The sequence below is a fragment of the Pleurodeles waltl genome, chromosome 11 (assembly GCF_031143425.1).
Source record: "Pleurodeles waltl isolate 20211129_DDA chromosome 11, aPleWal1.hap1.20221129, whole genome shotgun sequence".
Classification (NCBI taxonomy): domain Eukaryota; kingdom Metazoa; phylum Chordata; class Amphibia; order Caudata; family Salamandridae; genus Pleurodeles; species Pleurodeles waltl.
Genome location: NC_090450.1, coordinates 986,943,400 through 986,967,250, shown reverse-complemented (window position 1 = coordinate 986,967,250; position 23,851 = coordinate 986,943,400). Strand labels below are relative to the sequence as shown.

The following is a 23,851-nucleotide window of genomic DNA, read 5'->3' as shown; positions in this document are numbered from 1 at the left end:
TCTCCCACCCGCCGTGGAGCGGCGGATGCGAGGGACAGCAGCGAGTGCGAGGCCAGAGGAGCGGAGGAGGCGGGTGGGGACGTAGAAGCTGAGGCGTCTGTTGAGGTATTCCGGTCCCTTGTCGTAGAGGGCTTTGTGTGCGTGGGTGAGAAGTCGGAAGGTGATCCTTTTGCTGACTGGGAGCCAATGCAGGTGTCTCAGGTGTGCGGAGATGTGGCTGCTGCGGGGTATGTCTAGGATGAGGCGGGCCGAGGCGTTTTGAATGCGTTGCAGGCAATTTTGGAGTTTGGCTGTGGTCCCGGCGTAGAGGGTGTTGCCGTAGTCCAGGCGGCTCGTGACGAGGGCGTGGGTCACGGTTTTTCTGGTGTCGGCGGGGATCCAGCGGAAGATCTTACGGAGCATGCGGAGGGTGAGGAAGCAGGTGGAGGACACGGCGTTGACTTGCTTAGTCATGGTGAGAAGAGGGTCCAAGATGAAGCCGAGGTTGCGGGTGTGGTCTGTGGGGGTCGGTGCGGTGCCGAGGGCTGTGGGCCACCAGGAGTCGTCCAAGGCGGACAGGGTGTTGCCGAGGATGAGGACTTCCGTTTTTTCAGAGTTCAGCTTTAGGCGGCTGAGCCTCATCCAATCTGCGACGTCCTTCATACCCTCTTGTAGGTTGGTCTTGGCGCTGGCGGGGTCCTTGGTGAGGGAGAGTATAAGTTGGGTGTCGTCGGCGTAGGAGGTGATGATGATGTCGTGCTTGCGCACGATGTTGGCGAGGGGGCTCATGTAGACATTGAAGAGTGTCGGGCTGAGCGATGAGCCTTGAGGTACGCCGCAGATGATCTTGGTGGGTTCTGAGCGAAACGGACGGAGGTAAACTCTTTGTGAACGGTTTGCGAGGAAGGAGGCGATCCAGTCCAGGGCCTGGCCTTGGATCCCGGTGGAGCGGAGGCGGGTGATTAGGGTGCGGTGACAGACGGTGTCAAAGGCAGCCGAGAGGTCGAGGAGAATGAGGGCGACAGTTTCACCGTTGTCCATCAGGGTTCTGATGTCGTCTGTGACTGAGATGAGGGCGGTTTCAGTGCTGTGGTTGGTTCGGAATCCGGTTTGTGAGGGGTCGAGCAGGTTGTTGTCTTCCAGGAAGGTGGTCAGCTGTTTGTTGACGTTCTTCTCTATTACTTTGGCTGGGAAAGGCAGAAGAGAGATGGGGCGGAAGTTTTTCAGGTCGCTCGGGTCAGCCGTAGGTTTCTTTAGTAGGGCGTTGACTTCGGCGTGTTTCCAGCATTCGGGGAAGGTAGCAGAAGAAAAAGAAGAGTTGATGACGGTCTGGAGGTGCGGGGCGATGATGTCGTCGGCTTTGTTAAAGATGAAGTGCGGGCAAGGGTCCGAAGGGGCGCCGGAGTGGATAGAGTTCATGATGGATTTGGTTTCTTCCGTACCAAGTTTTCTAACACATGTAACTGAGTACAGTCTCAAGCAGACCCCCGCCTCTCTTCAGAGACTGCGAATGTAGCTGCAGACAACCTCAGACCCCCACTTGTCTCTAGAGACTGCAGATGTAACTGTGGACAGTCTCAGACCCCCCTGCTTGTCTGCAGAGACTGTGCACGTAACTGAGACAGTCTCCGACCCCCCTCACTTGTCTGCAGAGACTGCACATGTAAGTGTGACAGTCTCAGATCCTCACTTGTCTCTAGAGACTGCAGGTGTAACTGTAGACAGTTTCAGACCCCCTGCTTGTCTGCAGAGACTGTAGATAACTGAGACAGTCTCAGACCCCCCACTTGTCTTCAGAGACTGCACATGTAGGTGCAGCAGTCTCAGACCACCACTAGTCTCTAGAGACTGGACATGCAAGTGAGGACAGTCTTAGACCCCACTTGTCTGCAGAGACTGCACATGCAACTACGGACAGTCTCAGATCCCTGCCTGTCTGCAGAGACTGTGCACGTAACTGAGACAGTCTCCGACCCCCCCTCACTTGTCTGCAGAGACTGCACATGTAAGTGTGACAGTCTCAGATCCTCACTTGTCTCTAGAGACTGCAAGTGTAACTGTGGACAGTCTTAGACCCCACTTATCTGCAGAGACTGCACATGCAGCTACGGACAGTCTCAGATCCCTGCCTGTCTGCAGAGACTGCACATGCAACTGCGGACAGTCCTGGATCACCACTTGTCTGCAGAAATTGCACATGTAACTGAGACAATGTCAGACCCCCACTTGTCTCCAGAAACCGCACACATAACTGAGACAGTCTCATAGCCCCCACTTGTCTTCAGAGACTGCACATGTACGTGCAGCAGTCTCAGACCACCACTAGTCTCTAGAGACTGGACATGTAAGGGCGGACAGTCTTAGACCCCACTTGTCTGGAGAGACTGCACATGCAACTGCGGACAGTCTCAGATCCCTGCCTGTCTGCAGAGACTGCACATGCAACTGCGGACAGTCCTGGATCACCACTTGTCTGCAGAAATTGCACATGTAACTGAGACAATGTCAGACCCCACTTGTCTCCAGAAACCGCACACATAACTGGGGACAATCTCAGACCCACACTCGTCTGCAGAGACTGCACATGCAGCTGGGGCAGTGTCAGACCACACATGCCTGAAGAGAGTGTAAAGGGAGCAGCCTATATATGACAGGGCCTGAAGTAACAGCTCCTTGTGCTCCAATTGGGGGAGGGCTCCCCAATCCCCCACATGCAATTACAGGCTGTACATTTAGGAAGGTGCAGTCTCCACATGGCAGGGCCCAGGTGAGAGCTGTCCAAACTCACATCAGCCTCCCCGAGCTATGTATGTATGAAGGGGTGACCCCCCCACACACACATGCCTGCAGAGACTGCACATGTACCCCCCCCCCCCCACCCCGAGGGTGCAGTCTGTACGTAGGGCCCAGGTGAGAGCTGCCGAAGCTCACATCAGCCTCCACGAGCTATGTATGTATGAAGGGGTGACCCCCCCCCACACACACATGCCTGCAGAGACTGCACATGTAGACACCTCCCCCCCCCCGCGGGTGCAGCCTGCACATGGCAGGCCCCAGGAGATAAAAAGACAGCCCCCCATGCTCACATCAGCCTGACCCTGGTGTAAAGGGGTCCCCTGCTCATCTGCTAAAGCCATTGCCCCCTCCTGCAAGAACCTGATATCTGAGAGGGAGGGGGACCCCCTGGGCCCTGCCATGAGGATGCCTGCTGGAGTGGCGGCCCTGGAAGCACACAGTTCATGGAAAGCTTCCCCTAGAAGGGGCGGGGGGGCTCTGCCTATGTAAACCAGAGGCTGCCCCAGCCTGGAAACTACAGCCCCCCCGCCGAGAAACGTCAATCACGCTCTGTTTGGACAAATCTCAAATCTGCTTCTGTGAAATTACCACCCGGGAGCAGCTTGGAAACCCACTCAGGCCGTATTACAGGGGTCCTGGGGGGGCTGGGGCTGCATTAATACATATGTAAATATTCTAGCACGGTGGGCTTTGCTCTAGCACTGCCATTAGTAGTGATGTGAAGGGAGGAATTATGGTTCATTGTTCCTACTTCAGAGAACGGGTGCTTTGGACCCAGTCATACACCCATCCATCCATCCTTTCATTCATGCATCTTTTCATCCATCCATTAATTCATTCATCCTTCCTTTCGCTCATCCAACCATCCTCCGTTTAGCTGCATTCATCCATCCAAACTTTCACTTCATCCATCCATTTACCCTTTCATTCATCCACACATCCTTTCACTCATCCATCCATCCATTCTCTCATCATCCATCTAATCATCCTTTCACTCAGCCATCCAGTCACACTTTAACTCATCCACCCATCCTTTCACTCACTCAATCATCCATCCATCTATTCTCTCATCATCCATCTAGTCATCCTTTCACTCAGCCATCCATTCACACGTTAACTCATCCACCCATCCTTTCACTCACTCTTCCATCCATCCATTCTCTTATCCATCTATGCATCTTTTCACTCATCCATCCATTAACACCTTCACTCATCCATCCGTCTGTTTATTCATTTATTCATCCATCAATCCATCATCCATCCATCCAGTTTCACTCATCCATTCATCCTTTCACTCATCCATCCATCCTTTCAATCATTCATCCATCCATTCATCCACCCTTTCACTCATCCATCCATCCATCCGTCCGTCCGTCTATCCATCCATCCATCCGTTCGTCCGTCCATCCATCCATTCATCCCTCTAATTTTGTGTATCCATAGGTATTGCTTTCAGTACTTGTATATTGGACTCAGTTGTTGAGATATACAAATAAACATTTACAATTTAACACAATGTCAGTATTGCCAAGAGCCAAACCAAATAAGGGTTTTGTGAATGTGATCGTTGTCTTTTCATCCACAAGGAAGGAGGCAGGGAAGAGTAAGAAACTATTATTATGGTTTCTAGAGATACCTAAGAACAAGCATTGGAAAACTCAATAGGGCTCACCTATTTGACCTAGTTGCTTTACTAGTATTTTTAGGTCGAGAGTGCAAGCGCTTTGACCTGTTGAAAGTATTGTGAGCTTTTAACCACCCCCTCCGCACGCCCATCACTTTCACTCGTTCCTGGGCTTGCCTTCCAAAAATCCATTGTTATCATTGGTAAATGCTTTACGCTTGTCCCTCCTTGGCATAGTTTTGTTACTTCTTTGCCCATTGACCCTGTTACATTGATAATTGCACGTTTGCTGATATGTTTGACTGCGAGCAAACTTCTTTTTAGATCGAGCGCGCAAGTGCTCTGGCATGTTGTAATCTATCTGTGGGCTTTTAACCACGCCCACCGCACGCCCATCACTACGACTCGTTCATGGGCTCGCCTTTCAAAAATCCTTTGTTATCATTGGTAAATGCTCTACGTTTGTCCCTCTTTGGGGCAGTTTTGTTACTGCCTTGGACACCAACCTCGTTACATGGATAGTTGCACGGTTGCTGATACGTTTGACTGCGACTGAACTTCTTTTTCTTTTTGTGTCTCTCCTTCATGGCGGCCATAGTGCTTTGAATCGGCTCTCTTATGTCAACTGTTTTACTTTTCATTTTCAATTTATGTGGAAGAAAAGTCCAGTTAGGAATTTACAACGCTAGTAGCTCGAACTCGAGCAAACGCGAGACCCGTTACATTGCAAATGCTTGTTTCATTTTGCATGGAGAAGCAACTAGAGTAATTGAACTTGAGTAAATAGAGCAACGTGGAGCGCAGTGGATTGGGGGGCAGAAGTACGCAAGAGAGAGCAACACGAGTGCGGGTATGGGAGAGGAACACATGGGCAGATAGAGTGGGGGGGAGAAAGCACGAGATTGAGATAGCTGGAAAACACATGCACTCTCATGGACTGCTTAAACAAAACAAAAAAAATGTTTCCTAAAAGTGAGCTGAGAAGCATAGAAGCCAGCCAATCAAAGAGATGGGCTCAAAGAGACGGGCAAAGAGGTTATGCTGCATGGGGGCTAAGGGGTGGGACAACACATAAGTGACATAAAAGATATTAAGTAAGAAGGAGCCAAACGAGAGAAACAGAAAAGCTAAATAATGGTAAAGAATGTGGTGGCTTACTCAGTCTCGTGGGCGTGATGTAAAAAGGTTTGCTTCATCTATGGGACCACTGAACATGGAGATGTAATAGAGTTGAAAACACTAAAATGAGATTACAATACATGTACGTGGCAATGACAGTATATCATGCAATGCTTTGTTTGTGTGTGTGGCTGTATTTACACACACACAGCTCTTAAAAATGTCAAAACTGTGGTATAAAATGTCCTGAAAAAGTCATATGTTCACCATTAACACAAGTTATTTGGAACAAGTGAACTACTAAACAAAGTTTCACACATTTATTGCTACAGTGCAAAGGTCAGAATCCACGTTATTACCACAGTGCAGGTGGACTGACTTTAAGAAAACTGTTTGATGCAGTGCCCTGTGCTAAAAAATGATAATTAACAGCATATTACACTCTGTGTAGCTGCATATATTCTCTCTCCCTCTCTCTCTCTCTATATATATATATATATATATATATAGAGAGAGAGAGAGAGACAGCCAGACAGACAGACAGATAGATAGATAGATAGATAGATAGATAGATAGATAGATAGATAGATAGATAGACAGCCAGACAGACAGACAGACAGACAGACAGACAGACAGACAGACAGACAGACAGACAGACAGACAGATAGATAGATAGATAGATAGATAGATAGATATGCTATTTATTAGTACTGCTGAGAGTGGGGAGATGTCGTGAGCCACTGAAGGCAGAATCTTGAATGAGCTACGATGCCCCTCCCGCCCTCAGAAATGGTAATAAGTGACATATTACTCACATGGTATATGCCGTGCTGGTTCTCATGCAGACATGTTCAGAGCAGAGGAAGCTCCCCTTTTGCAGTGAGGCAGAATCAGGGGAACTGGTCTGTCTCTGTATAAACAGCTATTTTATGTGTCAACTGACTCTCAAATGCAGTTTGTGAAACTATAAGCATTGGTTGCTCAAGTCAGTAACACTTTCTGTGGCAATAAATAGGAATTTGACCTTTGCACTGTAGTAACAAATGAAGGTGTGTTTCCCAAAAACATTCTATTTAGACACATTTGTTTTGACTGGCATGAATTGTGGCATGTGTGTGTGTGTGGGAGAGAGAGATAATCTGTGGTCATTATTAATTAATTTTCTATATTACTAAAATGAATATAAGTCCATAAATGCAACTAAAATAAATGTACAGTAGAAACCGGAGACCCTGTGCGCCTGTCTTTATGGATCTCTAATACACTGATACTGAAAGTACGGCCCGGGAGGCGCATGCGGCCCTCCTGACCCTTACGTGCAGCACTGGGCTGCTGTTTACTCCACTCAGCACAGACATTAAAACTATATGAAACAGGCCAGCAGTTGGTTAAAGTTTAACTGAAGTTAAAGAAAGAGTGTAATTAGGGTCTCCTGCAACCCCTAACTTTAGAAACACCACTTTTTAAAGACACTTGCAGCAAAAGTGTGAAAGTATGATAAAGCCTGGTCAAAATTCAAAAAAGTCTATTTCATTAACACGCAGAACCGTTTCACCTTAATATATCAGATTATATCAGTGCATTGAGAAATCAGTTTTTTAAAGTAACGTTTTCAAACATGAATTCAGAAACCCCACCCCCAACAATGCCAATAGTGAACTAAGAGGCAAGCCAGTTATGTGCACTCTTTCAGTGGCCTTCTATCCTAATAGGCATGAAGAACATTGTAGTTTAATAAATCAAACACAGGCCAAGGTTTTGTAAGGCGCACATTCTAAAGTCATGTATTTAAAGGTCCTCATATGTGATAATGAAGAAAAATGAGGTGGGAGTGAAATGAAATGTTCGCCTAGAATCACACAGTTTGGTTAAGCAGAGAAGCCGGGACTAATCCCAAGTTTTTGGTTTCAGATTGCACAATTGGGACACTAGATGTATATGCTTTGCTTCCCCTATACCCACCATACAGCCCCCCTGCCACTACCCCTGAATGCCACACTCCACGCATCAACGCGGCCCGCGGTCACATCACCGACCAAACTTTCTGGCCCCTGGGAAAATGTTTGTGAGTACCTATGCTCTGATATATAATCCGATAGTGGGAGTGTATCTCAGGCTGCTGAGGGTGGGCTCCAGTTCTTTTAAGAAGGATATCTCAGGCTGCTGAGGGAGGCAACCTGCCCCCCTTAGAAGGGCATCTCAGGCTGCTGAGGGAGAGCACCTGCCCCTCTGAGAAGGACATCTCTGGCTGCTGAGGGAGAGCACCTGCCCCTCTGAGAAGGACATCTCTGGCTGCTGAGGGAAGCTTCTTGCCCCCATGAGAAGGGCATCTCAGGCTGCTGAGAAAGGGCAGCCGCCTGTCCTCCTGAGAAGGGTATTGCAGGCTGCTGAGGGAGGGTGACTTCCCTCCTCAGAAGGGCATCTCAGGCTGCTGAGGGAGGCCTCCTATTCCCGCCCCCCACTGAAAAGGGCATCTCAGGCTGTTGAGGGAGGGCACTTGCCCCTCTGAGAAGGGCATCTCAGACTGTTGAGGGAGGGTAACTCTGTTCCCTGAGAAGGGCACCTCAGGCTGCTGAGGGAGGGGGGCCTCCTGCTCCCTGAGCAGGGTATCTCGGGCTGCTGAGGGAGGGGGACTCCAGCCTCTTTGAGAAGGGAACCTCAGGCTGCTGAGGGAGGCCTTCTTCATCTCTCCCCCCCTGCCCCCCCCACCCCCCCCGAGAATGGCATCTTAGGATGCTGAGGGAGGGTGCCTGCCCCCTCAGAGGGGCATCTCAGGGTGCTGAGGGAGGCCTCCTACCCTCCTCCCCCCCCCCCCCCCCACGAGAAGGGGATCTCAGGCTGTTGAGGGAGGGCACTTGCCCCTCTGAGAAGGGCATCTCAGACTGTTGAGGGAGGGTAACTGTCTGTTCCCTGAGAAGAGCCCCTCAGGCTGCTGAGGGAGGCCGCCTGCCACCCTGGGAAGGACATCTAAGGCTGCTGAGGGAGGGAGGCCTCCTGCCCCCTGAGAAGGGTATCTCGGGCTGCTGAGGGAGGGGAGGGACTCCAGCCCCTTTGAGAAGGGCACCTCAGGCTCCTGAGGGAGGCCTCCTGCCCCCTGACAGCAGCCACCCTGCCTGTCCCAGCCCTCGCAGCCTGCTGCTGATGCCCCGGGACAGCTGCTCTCCCCTTCCTTCCACCCTGCTTTCTGTCAGTCTGACCTCCAGGCCTGCAAGTGTCACTGTGGGGGCTGGTGGGGGCTTCAAGTTTGTTTATCGACCCATTCCGGAAACCCCCAGTGGCACCCTGTGCCTATGTGCGCTCTTGCGCACTCATAAGAGCACAGGTATGAAGTATCCTGGGCCTGTCGCCCCTGTGCCCCCGCCCCTCCGGCATCGCCCAGAGTGCGCCCCCGCCCCCCATCACCCAGACAGGCCGAGCGGTGTTGGGTGGCACAGAGTCCTGCCCTCCAGCCCGTGCAGAAACAAACCACATGTTCTCCCTGCCCGAGACATTCTTCCGTAAATCCGCTTCCAAGCAGATTGACCCATAAAAATATCATATATTTTCATATTATTGCTCACAATTTGTGCCGGTTAGGAGGAAAGGGTCGAGGGATTTTTGCGCACATGCCAAAATCTGGTGAACACCCAGGAGGGGTATTATGTGGCACAGCGAACGGGGACATTTTAGCTAAATAAAGATATTTTGGGAAGGAGAGTTAAAGGGAAAAAAACGCCAACATTTTGGGCACGAAAAGAGGAAGGCTTCCATCCTAAAGGGAAGGGTGCCAATTCAAGTTTGTTGATATTTTAATGTATTACCGAGGATCACAAAGCTGTTCTATCTCTTGCCCTCGTCTTGATTTCATTTTTAAATTCCAAGTTGTCTCTTTGTCTGTTTCAATGTGTGTTTAACCGCGTGCGATTTGCTACCGTCAGACGAGCCTTAAGAATAAAAGTTGCACATCTTTTATTCGAACATTTTAATTACATCCACACTCGCGCGAGCAAGCACTCCGGGGAATTGTATCCTCGAGAGCCAGTCTATTCACGGAAGTCTGACACAGGGTATGAAAACTCGAGGCAGTGTTATCCAGTGAATATTTGCTCATCGGTTGAAGAACATGCAAACAACAGCAAACTCTCCAAGGAAATTATTTAATGCGTTATTCTCTTCTTAGAGTTTGCACAACAGCTACTGTTTGTAAACAATCTTCTCTTATTTTTATTAGATATATATTCCCAATAATGAAAAAAAGTTCAAAACACTAAAATGCACCCAGCTTTCAAGACTTTGCGCCTATAGACGGATAGGCACATAGGGGGTTGATTGGATAGATGGATGAATGGATGATTGAAATTATGGATGGAAGTCTTGATTGATTTATGGATAGATTTATGGATGGGTGGATGGATAGATGGATATATTTAACAGTGTTTCCTCCAATAACATTTTAATTTTTAAGACTTCACTCGCCTCTCTGTAGCTCTAGAACTATAAAATATATTGCAAATTTGAATGTACAAACTATGGCTACGATGCAAATTATCTACGGGTTAAGTCGCCTCTTTTCTTACAGCTTTTCTTAAAAGACTTCTTAATGCTTATAAAAGGACGCGAATTGTCCATGACTGAAAGAATAAATAGATTAAATGTGCCTAAGAATAAGTGGCAAAGTTTCAGGAGTGAGAATTTTGCTAGGAGCAGGTTTACATGTGCATGATCACATGTTAGTTTTTACATGTGGATCCACCTCATACTTACTGCCTGTTCAGTTGAAAGAACACACTTACAGCGACCCCCTCCACCCACCCTCAAAGATATTTAAATATATGTCCAAGAAAGAGCACCGAGAGAACTGTGAAACACTTCCTGAGTGCCATGAATGGTGCACTTGTTCTTCACAGCTCTTAGAAACGGCTGAAGTGCGGTATAAGGCGCTATATAAAAACAAGTTATTTATAAATACTAGTGATGCAGACACTGTTCGCGGTCACAAGGCGGGTTAAAGTGACGATGACGCTCGTCTCTTTCAGATTACGCAGTTAAAGATCGCCAGCAACCCTTTCGCGAAAGGATTCCGCGACTGTGACCCCGAGGACTGGTGAGCTTTGCCTTCCGATCTGAATCTTTGGGGTTTTCTGTTGAATGATTATTGATTAGGGGGTTTGCTACGGAATGATGATAGCAGGAATTCATGCAAATATGCTCATCAGACGTGTACACTCTATCAGACCACAAGATATATATCACACACCGATGTGCACACAATTACACCATACACAAGGCCACTGGAATTATGTGGCAGGAGAGGGTCAAACTATGCAGCAGGCTTGACTAAATTATGTGGCAAGAAAAGGCAAATTATGTGGCAAAGTGCAGCACATTTTCTGATAATATTAATTCATTATTTTGTCATTTTTTATTTTTTTTTAACACTATGTGGGCATTAGTACCAGTTTAACACCCCTTAGATGACCAGTCAACCTTTGAAAAGAGCCTTTCACTGTGCAGAAAAACGTGTCACTGTGTTTTTAGTAAAAAAAAAACATTTGGACTAGAAATTTTTTGTTAATATCTGTAGATTATGCACCAAAATGATGAATTATGTGACAAATGCAGCAGCTCCATAATTATGTGGAAAACATTGCAGCCACACAATCACATAATTCCAATGGCACTGGCTATATCTCACATGGCATAGTAAACTCTATATATCACACCTGTATTCACACCAGGCATGTGTACACACAGATGTGCACATTTGTAAGTGCAATCAAGCACTGGCTATTTCCAAAGTAGCAGAGATTCGTGCCTCCTTTCCAGAAAACTGCACCAATTGGGATACTTCAGTACAGAGGTGTCTAGAAATACAGGGGACAATATCCTTTCTGCCTGAATTCACTTTTAGAGTTAAATGTCTAGAACTGTCCTCAAGCAGGGCGTGACATCATCATTTAAATAACACCCCAAGATGTTGGTATGTTGACCTCTTCTGCGTCTTCTGGCTGCAGGACCCCGCTGTGTGTGCCTACACTTCAGTGCAGCACTGAGGCGGCCAAGACCCGTTCCTCTGGGCCTGCTGGACCCCTCTGCACCACCCTGCTCTGATCAACACCCTGAAAAACATACATGGGAATTTCAGGCGCCATCTTGAAATGGTTCACATCCGACCTCACCAAGCAGTGCCAGCTCTTGTCAATAGGCTTCACAAGATCACGGACACTTCTGTGTCCTGCAGGGTACCGCAGGGCTCCATCAGCTTTCCCATCATCTTTAACCTCAACCTGGAGTCTCTCGGATCCATTCTTGCAGACAGCGGCATCGAGATCCATCAATACGCAGATGATGCTCTACTTCAGATAACGGTATCCAGGGACTCAAGTCCTGCCACAAACTCATCCAATTGTGGGTGTCAACCAATTTCCTGGTGCGAACCTCACGAACGCTGAATATCTCTTGTTTGCCAACAGCACAAAATAACCCCAAGTTCAAGCTCGAGAAAGCAGCATGGCAAGGGTTAACCCCTTTAATGTCCTGCGCTGCAAGTCACAAGACCCTCAGACACACATCCCTGGCAAGCTCGAATTCACAATGGCCGCCTTGGCTTCAGGGATGTTCATTTTAAGGAGGCCTCGGTATGAAAACGACATTTACCCCCTAGAAAAGCATGTCCCAAAAGGATTTGCACAAAGCTATAAAATTGTTTTAAATCTCTAAGAGACATGCGTTTTCCTAAAATTCTTGTATAGCTGCCAAATAATGTGCTTTATGTCATACCACCATAGGATGCGCCAGGCTGCTCTGTTTGTTATGTCCACCCTAAGATGTGCCAGGCTGCTCTATTTATGTCATGCCCATCCCGAGATGCTCCAGGCTACTTTACTTTTGCCAGTGCCCACCAGATGTGCCAGGCTGCTCTATGTATGTTATGCCCACACTGAGATGGGCCAGTCTGCTCTACTTATGCCATGTCCACATTAAGATGTGCCAGGCTGCTTTATTCCATGCCCAACCTCAGATGTGCCAGGCTACTCTAGTTATGCTATGTGTGCCCTGAGATGTGACAGGCTGCTTCACTTATGTTATTCCCATCCTGAGATGTGCCAGCCTGCTCTTTTTCTGCCATGCACACCCTGAGATGTGCCAGGCTGCTCAATGTATGCCATGCCCCCCGCCCCGGGATTTTCCAGGTTGCTCTATTTATGCCATACCCACACTGAGATGTGCCAGGCTGCTCTATCTATGCCGTGTCCACCCTGAGATGTTCCAGCCTGGTCTACTTATGCCATGCCCATCCTGAGATGTGCCAGGCCGCTCTATTTATCTCACATCCACCCTGAGATGTGCCAGGCTACTCTACTTATGCTATGTGTGCCTTAGATGTGATAGGTACTCTATTTATGCCATGTCCACCGTGAAATGTGCCAGGCTGTTCTACGTATGCTATGTGTGCCCTGAGATGTAATAGGCTGCTTTGCTTATGCCATGCGCAACCTGAGATGTGCCAGTCTGCTCTTCTAAGGGTTCAAGAGAAAGAATGGCACATCTATGTGTCATATAGTGGCTTTGGGGGTTATTGAAAAAAGTGCCCTTCTGGCAAATCAGTAATCTCCCTTCACCAAAAATGGAAATATGTGGAATATATTTCAGTTGTGTCCTATGCAGTTGTGACAAAATTCTGCTTGACATGCATCATCTCATGGTGTTTGCAATCTCATTTGATAAACACTGTTCTTTGCACCAGCTGGGTTTTGGCTACATATAAACCAGCACATACATAACACATATGACGGTCAAAGCAATGTAATGCGTGACGTGAGCAAGTACGCGTGAGGTCATCACCTAAGTGGTATTAGAGGGAATTCAGACAAAGTACAATCACTGTTTCTGCGCCCCACTAAAGACAGACAACACAAGTTTATTTCCCAGAACCTTGCTTTGTGTAGACTCTTGTAGCTAAACAACTCATGAGAGACAAAATTAACTTGGGGGGCAGTAAATGTATCTTATTAATGAATTAAATTGATCTATAAAAGTTACCAATTACCCAGATGTGAGCATGATACTCTGATTCCACACAGAAGGTTCAAAATGTGAAATTTGTGTTTTTCAGGCCCAGAAATCACAGGCCGGGCTCACTTCCTCTCATGAGTGCGTTTGCGAGATCCCGGAACCCCGTGACGTCACCTTCGCAACAGAACGGTACGGAGAAAGGTAGGCCTCACTTCCTCTGAGGGGCGGGGTTTAGTATGGTGTAATAGGAATTTTTCACATGGATGTGAAGTAGTTCTATAACAAAACAAAAACTCATCACCATCAAAGAATACAAAAGGCATTTACAAACAAGAATAGCAATATATGTCAACTCACGGCTTGCACTCCGTATTGTGGCATTGCTCTATTCCCTCTGTGAGGTATCTGAGAACACTTCTGAACGCATTTCTTAGAACCCTCACTGTGCACTGAGACATCCTTAGAAGACTTATCCAGACATAGGGCTTGATTTAGATTTCGGCAGACGGGTTACTCTATGTCAACAATGTCAGATATGGCATCCGAAACATAAATCCCATTATATCCTATGGGATTTTTATTTTGGCGGATGGGATATCCGTCACCGTTGTGATGGAGTAACTCATCCACCAAAATCTAAATCAGGCGCATAGCTTACAGTGTTATGGTGAGTTCCATTGAAATCCTCATTGGCATTTACAGATCAGCATCTCTTAAAATCATCGCTCGGATGTTACACGAAACTCACTTTGCGACATCACTTGAAATTTCCATTGGTACTCCATTTTGGTTTGTCATTGTTCCTTCGGACATAACTTGGAGCCGACACAGGAACAGAGCTTAGATCCATTGCTGCTACCTTACTAGGAATCCCCAATTGGTCATCGCAACTTCACTCGTGGCCTCACTGCGATTCCTCGGACTACGAATGGTATCCTTGTGACGGCACCTCATAGAATCCACCTAGAAGCCCCTCTTTCGCCATTGCCCACAAATCTCATCATCACATCAGTCATTGCGATGTCTCTCGGAGACCTTACTAGGATTTTGCTTAACATTTGTTTCAGGACAATGATTTTGGCATGTCCTAGTACCTCTTTTGCGATTTGATCCAATGACTATCACGGAGCCCCTGGATTTAATCCATTCCTTTTTTTCTTGACTCATAGAACAGTTGTACCAATGTGTTGGGAAGTCACCACCACTACTTGAAACTTTGTAGGGATTCTGCCGTAAACACAAGTATAAAAGACACTTAAAGGTGGAGCAGGGTCCATAGAGAGCTCCACTACAAAAGGTCAAAGGGGACACTGTTCTCATGTTCATTCTGACTTGCTTACCAGCAGCTGTGGAAAGGATCTCATCTTTGTCAGATTCTTTCACAAAGTAATCTTTCCTTCCCAAGTAAGATGTGATTTCACGTGCTGTCGTAGGTCCGCCTTTACACCCTGGGTCAGGAACTTATCTCTAATATGGTTCCTTGTGAGATCGCCTCCTGTTTATAGTTTGTGATGCAAAGTCTGGTAACCTCAAACACCTGTGGTTCTCAAGTAACAGATTCCTTTTAGCCTTATATGCAGTCAGGATCCACTCTAGAGCCCTTAAATTGATAACTTTGAAGAACATGGTTAACCCAGATCTCTCCCCTCCAGAACATGCCGAGTTATCTACCCTGATCCTTTGGCACTTATCTGCAAAAATAAAGTCATTTTCCGGTTTAGTTCTAACATCTTCCTCATCCAGTTAGCAATAAAAAGGCCCTCTCTTCCCCCTGTTCCCTAGTAATACATTGCTTGATGAGTGCAAATCCAGATTTTTCTTGAGATTTCAAATCTTTGTGTGGGTTTTGCTGAAATTTTTGATGGAATACTTTAGTAATTATCATAGTACGCCTCATATCAATATTAGTTATTAGATCCTTCTTTGGGCATGGTAATGATTAATTGTTACACATTGGTTAACAGTAGTTAATGATAAATTACTTTTAAAAACCTCGTGATACAGTGAAATGAATCTTTGTTGGATCACCCCTTAAATTCCACTGCTGGGCTTTGCTTGTTTTGAAGATATACATTTTGGTTCTTACCGAGACATTTCTTTGGGACTACAATGGGCGCATCGCTTAGACTCCATCTTCTGACACCACTGAGGGTTCTTATTGACACCTGATTTCAAGATGTATTCATTAAATTCCCAAATATCCTTATCATTGGCAGTGATTCTATTTCAGACATTTTTAATAATCTATTTTGGAATAGTTCTCGTACTATATTTAGTAGACTTATTTTTGATTTAGATCTATTTGTTATGATTAATTTTGCTCGGATTATTCAATTTAGAACAAAACAATATTTGTTAAGTAACTAGTCCCGCATAATGTAAGAAGATTCTGTAAAATATCATGGTAAGAATGTTTAAAACCCTTGTAAATGGATTACACCTGGGTTCATAATGCTTAAGAATATCCCTTTATGGATGCCTTAATATTGACTTTAAGAAATTACTTGGAAAATAATATAGGATATTTTTAGGATAATCTTAGAACTCTTAAACACAATTAGATCTGCCGTTGGGGTAGGTGTTGTTAACTCTACTGACAGGTATCCCTTGAGATTCTGGCTGAGATCTCAAATATAACTTCCATTTAGCAATTTCCTGATATCCTTAATAGGGAATGTCTTCTATCATTTGTTTCAGACTTCCGTCTTCATCATGTGTGCTGTATTTATTGATTTAAGCATGAACTTGTTCTATGCTCATAGGCTGTGCTTGATTCCACCATCTAGTGGTTGTGGTGTAAATATCAATTACTGCTCCACAGTGGGGTTCAGGTGGTCAGGGTAGCCCCCCCATCCCAGGGATCGTGTCACCTCCTTTCACACCTGTACAACAGGCCCAATGTGTAGCGGTAAGGCCCGTTTGCTTGATCATTTGCATAGTGCGGCTTCGTAGCCTACGCTCCCCATCACGTCCCTATCTACTCGGAACGCCGGCTACGTCTGGTGTGCAAATGCCCAGTCATTGATAGTCACCAGTTGCGCCTCCCAGTAATACCTAAGGAGACCTGAGACTCCGTGCTATGCGAGAACTACCTCCATCCGACAGTAACAGTCTGACTTCCTGCTCGATTCGCCTAAACACCTCCTGGGGAACCCTATAGGGAGTGTTCTGGAGAACATATAATGGCTGTGGAAGTGTCCACATTTTAGAGGGCAGCCCTCCCCATCAATGATAGCAGACGGGCCCTCCACTGGTCTACATCCCTATCTCTGATCAATTGTGGGAGACGGTGGCATAAAGTTCTCCTGGTCTCTGGTGATGTAGACACCCAGATACATAAAACCATCTCTGGCAACTGGCGTGGAGCATTCCAGAGGCAGCACAGGGAGGGTCCCTTAGCAATGGAAAGATCAGGGATTTGTCTGATGTTATTTGATATCCAGAGTGTTCCTTAAAGATGTGAAAAATCTGCAAAAACCTGTCAATGGACCAATGTGGATTGGTGACAAAGAACAATATGTCATCAGCATAAAGAGAAATACACTCCTTCCACGCCCCACTGGTCCCGATGCCCCATATCAGAGGGACCTGATGGACCCAGGCCGCCAGAGGCTCGAGGGCAAGTGCAAGCAACATAGGGGAGATTGGGTACCCCTGCCAAGTGCCCCAGTGCAAGACCAAGACCCTGGAGAGTTTAGCATTGACCCGTATCCGGGTCATCAGTTCCCAATAGAGAAGTTGAATCCAACCACAAAACTGCGGACCAAACCCCAACCTCTTGAGAGTAGCAAATATATAGGACCACTCAACACTGTCAAAGGCCATTTTGGCGTCAAGGGAAAGGAGTGTCGTTTGGTCCTTGTCTGGTGTGTTAGTCATGTCATGTGTAGTACCCCGTAAAGGCGCCTCAAGTTAAGGCGCATACTTCTGAGAAGCATGAATCCGGATGGGTCCAGATTGCTAAGAGTAATTGAACAAAACAAAAAATAATAAGTAAGATCAGGGGCCTAAAGTTGTGCACAAGACTGTTCTTTGTAACAAGTTAGCGCATCAAGAAGTCAGGACTGAGCTCCCAGAGAGCAGCTGTGCACAAGACTGCTCTTTGTGACAAGTTAGCGCTTCAACAAGTCAGGACTGAGCTCCCAGAGGGCAGCTGTGCACAAGATTGCTCTTTGTAACAAGTTAGCGCATCAACAAGTCAGGACTGAGTTCCCGGAGGGCAGCTGTGCACAAGACTTCTCTTTGTAACAAGTTAGTGCATCAACAAGTCAGGACTGAGCTCCCAGATGGCAGTTGTGCACAAGATTCCTCTTTGTAACAAGTTAGCGCAGTAACAAGTCAGGACTGAGCTCCCAGAGGGCAGCTGTGCACAAGACTGCTCTTTGTAACTAGTTAGCGCATCAACAAGTCAGGACTGAGCTCCCAGAGGGCAGCTGTGCACAAGACTGCTCTTTGTAACAAGTTAGCACATGAACAAGTCAGGACTGAGCTCCCACAGAGCAGTTGTGCACAGGATTGCTCTTTGTAACACGTTAGCGCAACAACAAGTCAGGACTGATCTTCCAGAGGGTAGCTGTGCACAAGAGTGCTCTTTTTCACAAGTTAGCTCATTGACAAGTCACGGCTGAGTGCCCAAATGGCACTTGTTCACTAGACAGCACCTTTTCACAAGTTAGCACATCGAAAGGTCACGACTGAACACCCAGAGGGCACTTGTTCACTAGACATCACCTTTTCACAAGTTAGCGCATCAACAAGTCAGGACTGAGTTCCCAGAGGACAGCTGTGCACAAGACTGCTCTTTCTAACAAGTTAGTGCATCGACAAACCAGGACTGAGCTCCCAGACGGCAGGTGTGCACAAGACTGCTTTTTTTCACAAGCTAGCGCATTGACAAGTCACGGCCGAGCACTCAGATGGCACTTGTTCACTAGACACCTTTTCACAAGTTAGCGCATCAAGTCATGACTGAGCTCCTGGAGGCCAGTTGTGCACAAGACTGCTCTTTGTAACAAATTAACGCGTCAACAAGTCACGACTGAGCTCCCAGATGGCAGTTGTGCACAAGACAGCTATTTTTCACAAGTTAGCTCATTGACACGTCAGAGGCATTTGTTCACTAGACAGCACCTTTTCACGAGTTAGCGCTTCGGTAGGTTACCAGTGAGGGCACATGCACTCCGTGCCCAGGCTGCCCTTGAGCCAAGAAGTTCCTCTATTTTTGGAGGAGATGTAACACAGTAACACATCCCACGCGAGTGTCCCCCTCCGGCCCCACAGAGAAAACACTCCGGCAACCCCCCGTGTTTATTTTCCATGACACAAAGTAAACAGCTGCAAAGGCACCTATGGGCTGCTTTCTTCCCAGGCACACTCTTGGGCTATAAAAATAAAGTCAGTCTGTGTTTGTATAGTGTTTCACAATTTCTGAATTTTTCAAGCATGTACATACTTGTCATTCAATTCAGTCAAATGCAATCCTGGTAAGAATGTCTCACCCCAGCACAGCAGCCCCCCCTCTCTGCACTGCGAAGCTGTGAGAGGAGGGACATGTTTTTACTATGTTTTAGTCATCATGCTTCTTTCCTGTGCGTATCATGTGTGCACGTGCCCTCCGCAATGTTTACAAAGTTCGGGGAACTAAACGGTCAGTTTTTAGACAGAACTTAACCAGTTGGAGGCTGTTTCACTGAACACTCTCAGTAATAGATACTGCTGTTGAGGCGTTGGGAGGTAAATTAGTTTACCCAAGATCACACAACGTGTCCAACTGTGTGAAGCAAAGATTAAAACCCGAGAGAGGCAGAAATATAGTTTCGCCCAGGTATATTTGTAAAGCTATGAAGCATCACAGCCGGAAATGGTTTCAAACTTTGCAAAACTTTACCTGCAGGTGAAAATTCTTGCAAAATAATGTTTTCGCAAAGCTGTTTCCTTTGCAGAAACCTTCTTGAGAGTGACTTCTCCCACTAAAAGTGCAATACTGCTGATATTTTTTTTCAGCAGATCCAACATTGCCAAATTCCGCGTTACTCTTGTAATGCAGATTTCTAGTCAAATTTCGCCAATTGGCGCATGGTGGAATTTTTCCCTGCTAGAGTCCAGAAATGCAAGCGAGATTTGGCAGCCCTTAGCGTGATTTTTTAACACAGGCAGTCGGGGGTCAGAGAGCTGCTTCTGAAATAGATTTGCTGCTGCTTGAGTAGGTTTTCGACTCGTGCATCAGCAAAATCAACTCGAATGGCCGTGTGCTATTGCGCACCGCGTGGTGCCGTTTGCGCTGCTTTTTCAACTCTCCTCTCGCTGCCGGCGCTAAATTGCAGCCCGACGTGCATATTGTCCGCCCATTGGCAGAACTCTGCGGAATCTCGCAGAGTTTATATGTAACTCCGCAGAATTCTGCAGAGTGAAACTGCATGTTCCGCCCACCCCTAATCTTCATCAAATCTCAGCATTAAAAGGTTTTAGCAAGAAAAGGAGCCAGCAGTGAAGGTTTAGAGGGTGCCACCACCAACATACCCTCCTAGGTAGAAGTGCTTCCATAGATATAAGTATAAAGTAAAAATGTTTAACCTTCAGAAAGCAATAACATATCTTCTAAATTCCGTAACGTGCTTGCTGTGTTGTTTGTCCATAGTGAACTCTACAGTGCGGCGACCACAATCTAAACGGCTTAGTCCATTGTAAACTACAGTAGAGTAACCCACTGTTAACCCTTTAGTTCAATCTATTCTAATCTGCAGTGGGGTAGCCCAAATTAAACTCTTTAGTTAAAGTGATGCAGTAAAATCTGCCCCTATTGTCAGGCTAGTCAGATGTTGGCCTTTTTTAAGTCTCCTGAAAACCCTTTCATATGCCCCACTCCGGGAGCCAGAGGAAAACATTCTGAAACCACAATAGATGCAAAGTCCTGCCCTGTCAGGTATTGAAACTTCTTGCTGTGTGTAGGCCTCTAAAAGTGTTAATGGGCCACTGAAATGCTAAGAGGCCGTGAAGTCATTTCCTCTGGAAGGTATAACTTATAAAGCATGTTGATTGCTGAGAAATTGAGCGGATGAGTCATGGTGATGCTGCTGTGACCTCAGACACATCAAGCCATCCATGCCAAGGCAGTAGCGTGGCCCCCGGGGTTTTTCGGTCTCTCTGAACAATTATTTAATTAAAAAAATTGTTACATTATTCATATTGTACTTCACTAATCCGGTTTCACTCTTTCTGTTGCAGAAACAGACAGCAGGAGGGAGTATGAGCGAGACGGGAGTGGCACCCCGTTGCACTGTGACCCCACGCACCAGCAGCTCATGTCCCGCGTACTGAGCCCCGCACTCCCTGTGCCCGGAGGACTTGTCTCCCTGAGTACGGGCCGGCCTAGCCCGCCTCATGAACTGCGCCTGGATCCACATGTCCAAGGGTCAGAGCCTCTTCATCATCACCCCTACAAGTACCCGTCCACCTACGATCACTACCTAGGGGCAAAGAGCCGGCCTACGCCCTACAGCATCCCCAACATCCGAGGACATGGGTACCACCACCACCATATGAACCCTGCCACGGCCAACATGTACTCTGCCACAGGTGCCCCCACCGGCTACGACTATGGACCAAGATAACATCTCACAGGGACATTGGTGCCGTTGGACACTTATCTGACTGAATTAGACTCTGGATGTTCGCGTGCAGGGGTTCTGATGGTTCCACGGTGTGTGTGTTGGAGCACGCTGCTGACAAACTAAGAACGGGCCAATTCCCACACCCCAAGTCGGATCTCCATCATCTACACATGGCCTAGTTCACCTATCAAAATGCAAACTGACCTCAAAATATTCATCAGCACATGCCCGGGAGTTTGGGTCCCAGATGGTTATCCCACGCCATAGACAGAAGGACACTGGAAACCAGCGGTGGACAGAAAAAAAAGGGAGTTGTGTGCCTCACAGCAGTCAAAGAGGGGACACTTCTTCGATAGGTCCAAGACATGTTATGCCATTGGTTGGATGGATGAATGAATGGATGGATGGATCATAACATCTGAGTAAGAAGTTCCAACCACAGTCGCCTCAAGGCCTTTCCCTCTGTCTCTAATGGACTGAACCATCAAGGTGTCCAAGTAGGGCGGCCATGTTAGGCAGAATGGACACGATTACAAGACAGAGAACAATATTGTCCAAATCGTTAGCCCGCTTGTCCAATGGTGAGATCTTAGCAGGATCGTATCCAGAGAGCTGATGGAAACTCTCATTAGATGGATGTTAAACTCAGACTTTGCTGCGGAAGCAACAAACAGAAGTGTGTACTCTTAGCACCAACAGTCAACATGTGCCTTCTTCAGTCAACCAGCAATCCTCACCTGTCACCTCTTGGTGCCTTCCTTGCGCCAATGGAGAGAGCAGACACCGCCCATCACGTGGGCTGGGCTTCCTAGTGCCTCGATTCGAGATTTGGAATAGCGCTTACATTTCATAAGTTAGAAAAATGATTTCAACAACCAGCAATTTTGTATTTTTCACATAATTGCTGAGAAACCCAAGCCTGTCAACAGGAACAAGATTTGTAGAACTCAGCGAAAGAAGTTTGACTTATATTTCTGTTTTTGCAGTGGATTGTGGAATTGTATGTGTCTGACAAAAGCGTATAAACAGATGTGAAAAAAAAATTGTTGTGACGTTTCAAGCCGCCCTGTAGGTATTATGTGCTCGCTGATAGGTGCAGAAGGTGCCCCACGCCTGGATTTCAGTTTTCAGATTAGAGACGACCTGGATCTTTGTGCCAAAGCTTTTGGTCAAACGTTTAATGAAGTTTGCTCTATTTATTTTTTTCTTTTGGAAGTTATGAAAAAACAGTTGTATCTTTAAAAAGTTGCAGTTACTGGGAAAAAAGCAAAACCGCCCAACCAAAGAGGAATATCTGCAGAGACTGTAGATAAATGTAGATATGTATAGAAGTTCTGTAGATATCCTTGTTACGGCTAATTTGAAAAGACATTGATTGAACAGCGACTTTTATAAATGTTTTCCCTTTTTTCAAAATTATCCATGTGTCTGGTCTGTTTGTCTGTGCTGAATGATAAAGTCCTTATTCAGGGTGTTCCGGGTTATCCCTTGAAACAGGGAACAGTGATGGGGTACATAAAAAATCTCCCAATTGTCTCTAAAAGTATGCACTTCCCAGGCCAAAGCCAAGAGGCGAGAGGACGTCATAGGTGATCACACTGATGCCAACACAGCAGTCCAGAATCTCTCAGTTGTGTTGGTTTTAGAAGACCACAACGTTTGATATTTGGAGATGGTCCATTTGGTTTAAAATCATAGGTTGTGGTGGCTAGTGGTCCCAGCACATGCATTTTCAGGGTATCACTCCAGTCAAGTTTCTTCGAGAGAAATCAAAGAAGGACTTAGTGGTGAATGGGGAACAGGCAGGAGCAGGGAAATCAAGTCTTTAACTTAATAGGGCAGAGGAACACAACACAAATATTTTAGAAGTTCTTCATTGGTAGCAACAGAGCACCTCACGTAATTTACAGGAATTATTAGCAATGGGTTGGGAGTACAGCAAGTGTGTTCGGGCACACATGGCACGAGGAGTTATCAAAAAAGGTTATGGCCTGATTTAGATATTGGCGGGCAGAAATAATAGGAAATAATGGGATTTCAATTTCGGCAGACAAGATATCTGTCATCGCTGTGGAATAATCTGTCCGCCAATATCTAAATCAGGCCCTTGTGTTTAACTTTGGAGTTCAAAACAATACATTTCCAGCTTTAATCCTGGTGGCAATCCTCTAAGCAGTCTTACCAGAACTATGATATTTCATCTTTGAAACAATCTTGAAGATCAGTGATCTGATGGAAACAGATCACACCCTAAAACTCTGGTAACATTTGAGAAATTTGTGTCATAGAAGAGTGACTGAGGCATCTTCAGGCAGTTAGAACTCTATGGAGTTAACCCTGGTTGAGAATTTGCTGTTCTCATGGACACAGGTAAAGAGTTCCAATACTTGGGCGCGTGGCCTGAGATGGGCTGAGGAATGGAGATCTTTGATGAGTTGGTTCTAAATGCAATCACTTTCTTTTGAAAGTGAGAGCTTCCGTAGATTGTCAGTTTACTGGAAAAGCGTAGTGTTCTGAAAGTTAAGCCCTCCACTTTTGTAGGTGATTTGAATCCTCTGATAGGTTGTTCAGAAGCGGGTTCACATGTCCAATTTTGGGGGGAATCAAAAACAAAACTATGTTGATATATTGAGTTTATGATTTTTCACCTGTTCCTACGAGTGTGTGTCTGATTTATTTAGGTACATTTGGAGGAAGGTGTCTCCATCACAGCAGGAGTGGTTTGTGA

General features: G+C 46.4%; 1 protein-coding gene across 4 annotated transcripts in view; it reads left to right on the top strand.

Annotated features, from left to right (window-relative positions):
* Positions 1–22,542, top strand: part of TBX1 (T-box transcription factor 1) — an 84,099-nt gene extending 61,557 nt beyond the window's left edge. For 3 of the 4 annotated variants that reach the window (XM_069215309.1, XM_069215306.1, XM_069215308.1), the window contains 3 exons: positions 10,534–10,601; positions 13,614–13,714; positions 20,738–22,542. In XM_069215309.1, the coding sequence (XP_069071410.1) occupies positions 10,534–10,601; positions 13,614–13,714; positions 20,738–21,123 (555 nt within the window). In that variant the 3' untranslated portion in view covers positions 21,124–22,542. The remainder of the gene's footprint in view (positions 1–10,533; positions 10,602–13,613; positions 13,715–20,737) is intronic. The other variant, XM_069215307.1, reaches the window with a different exon arrangement.
* Positions 22,543–23,851: the final 1,309 nt, after the last annotated feature.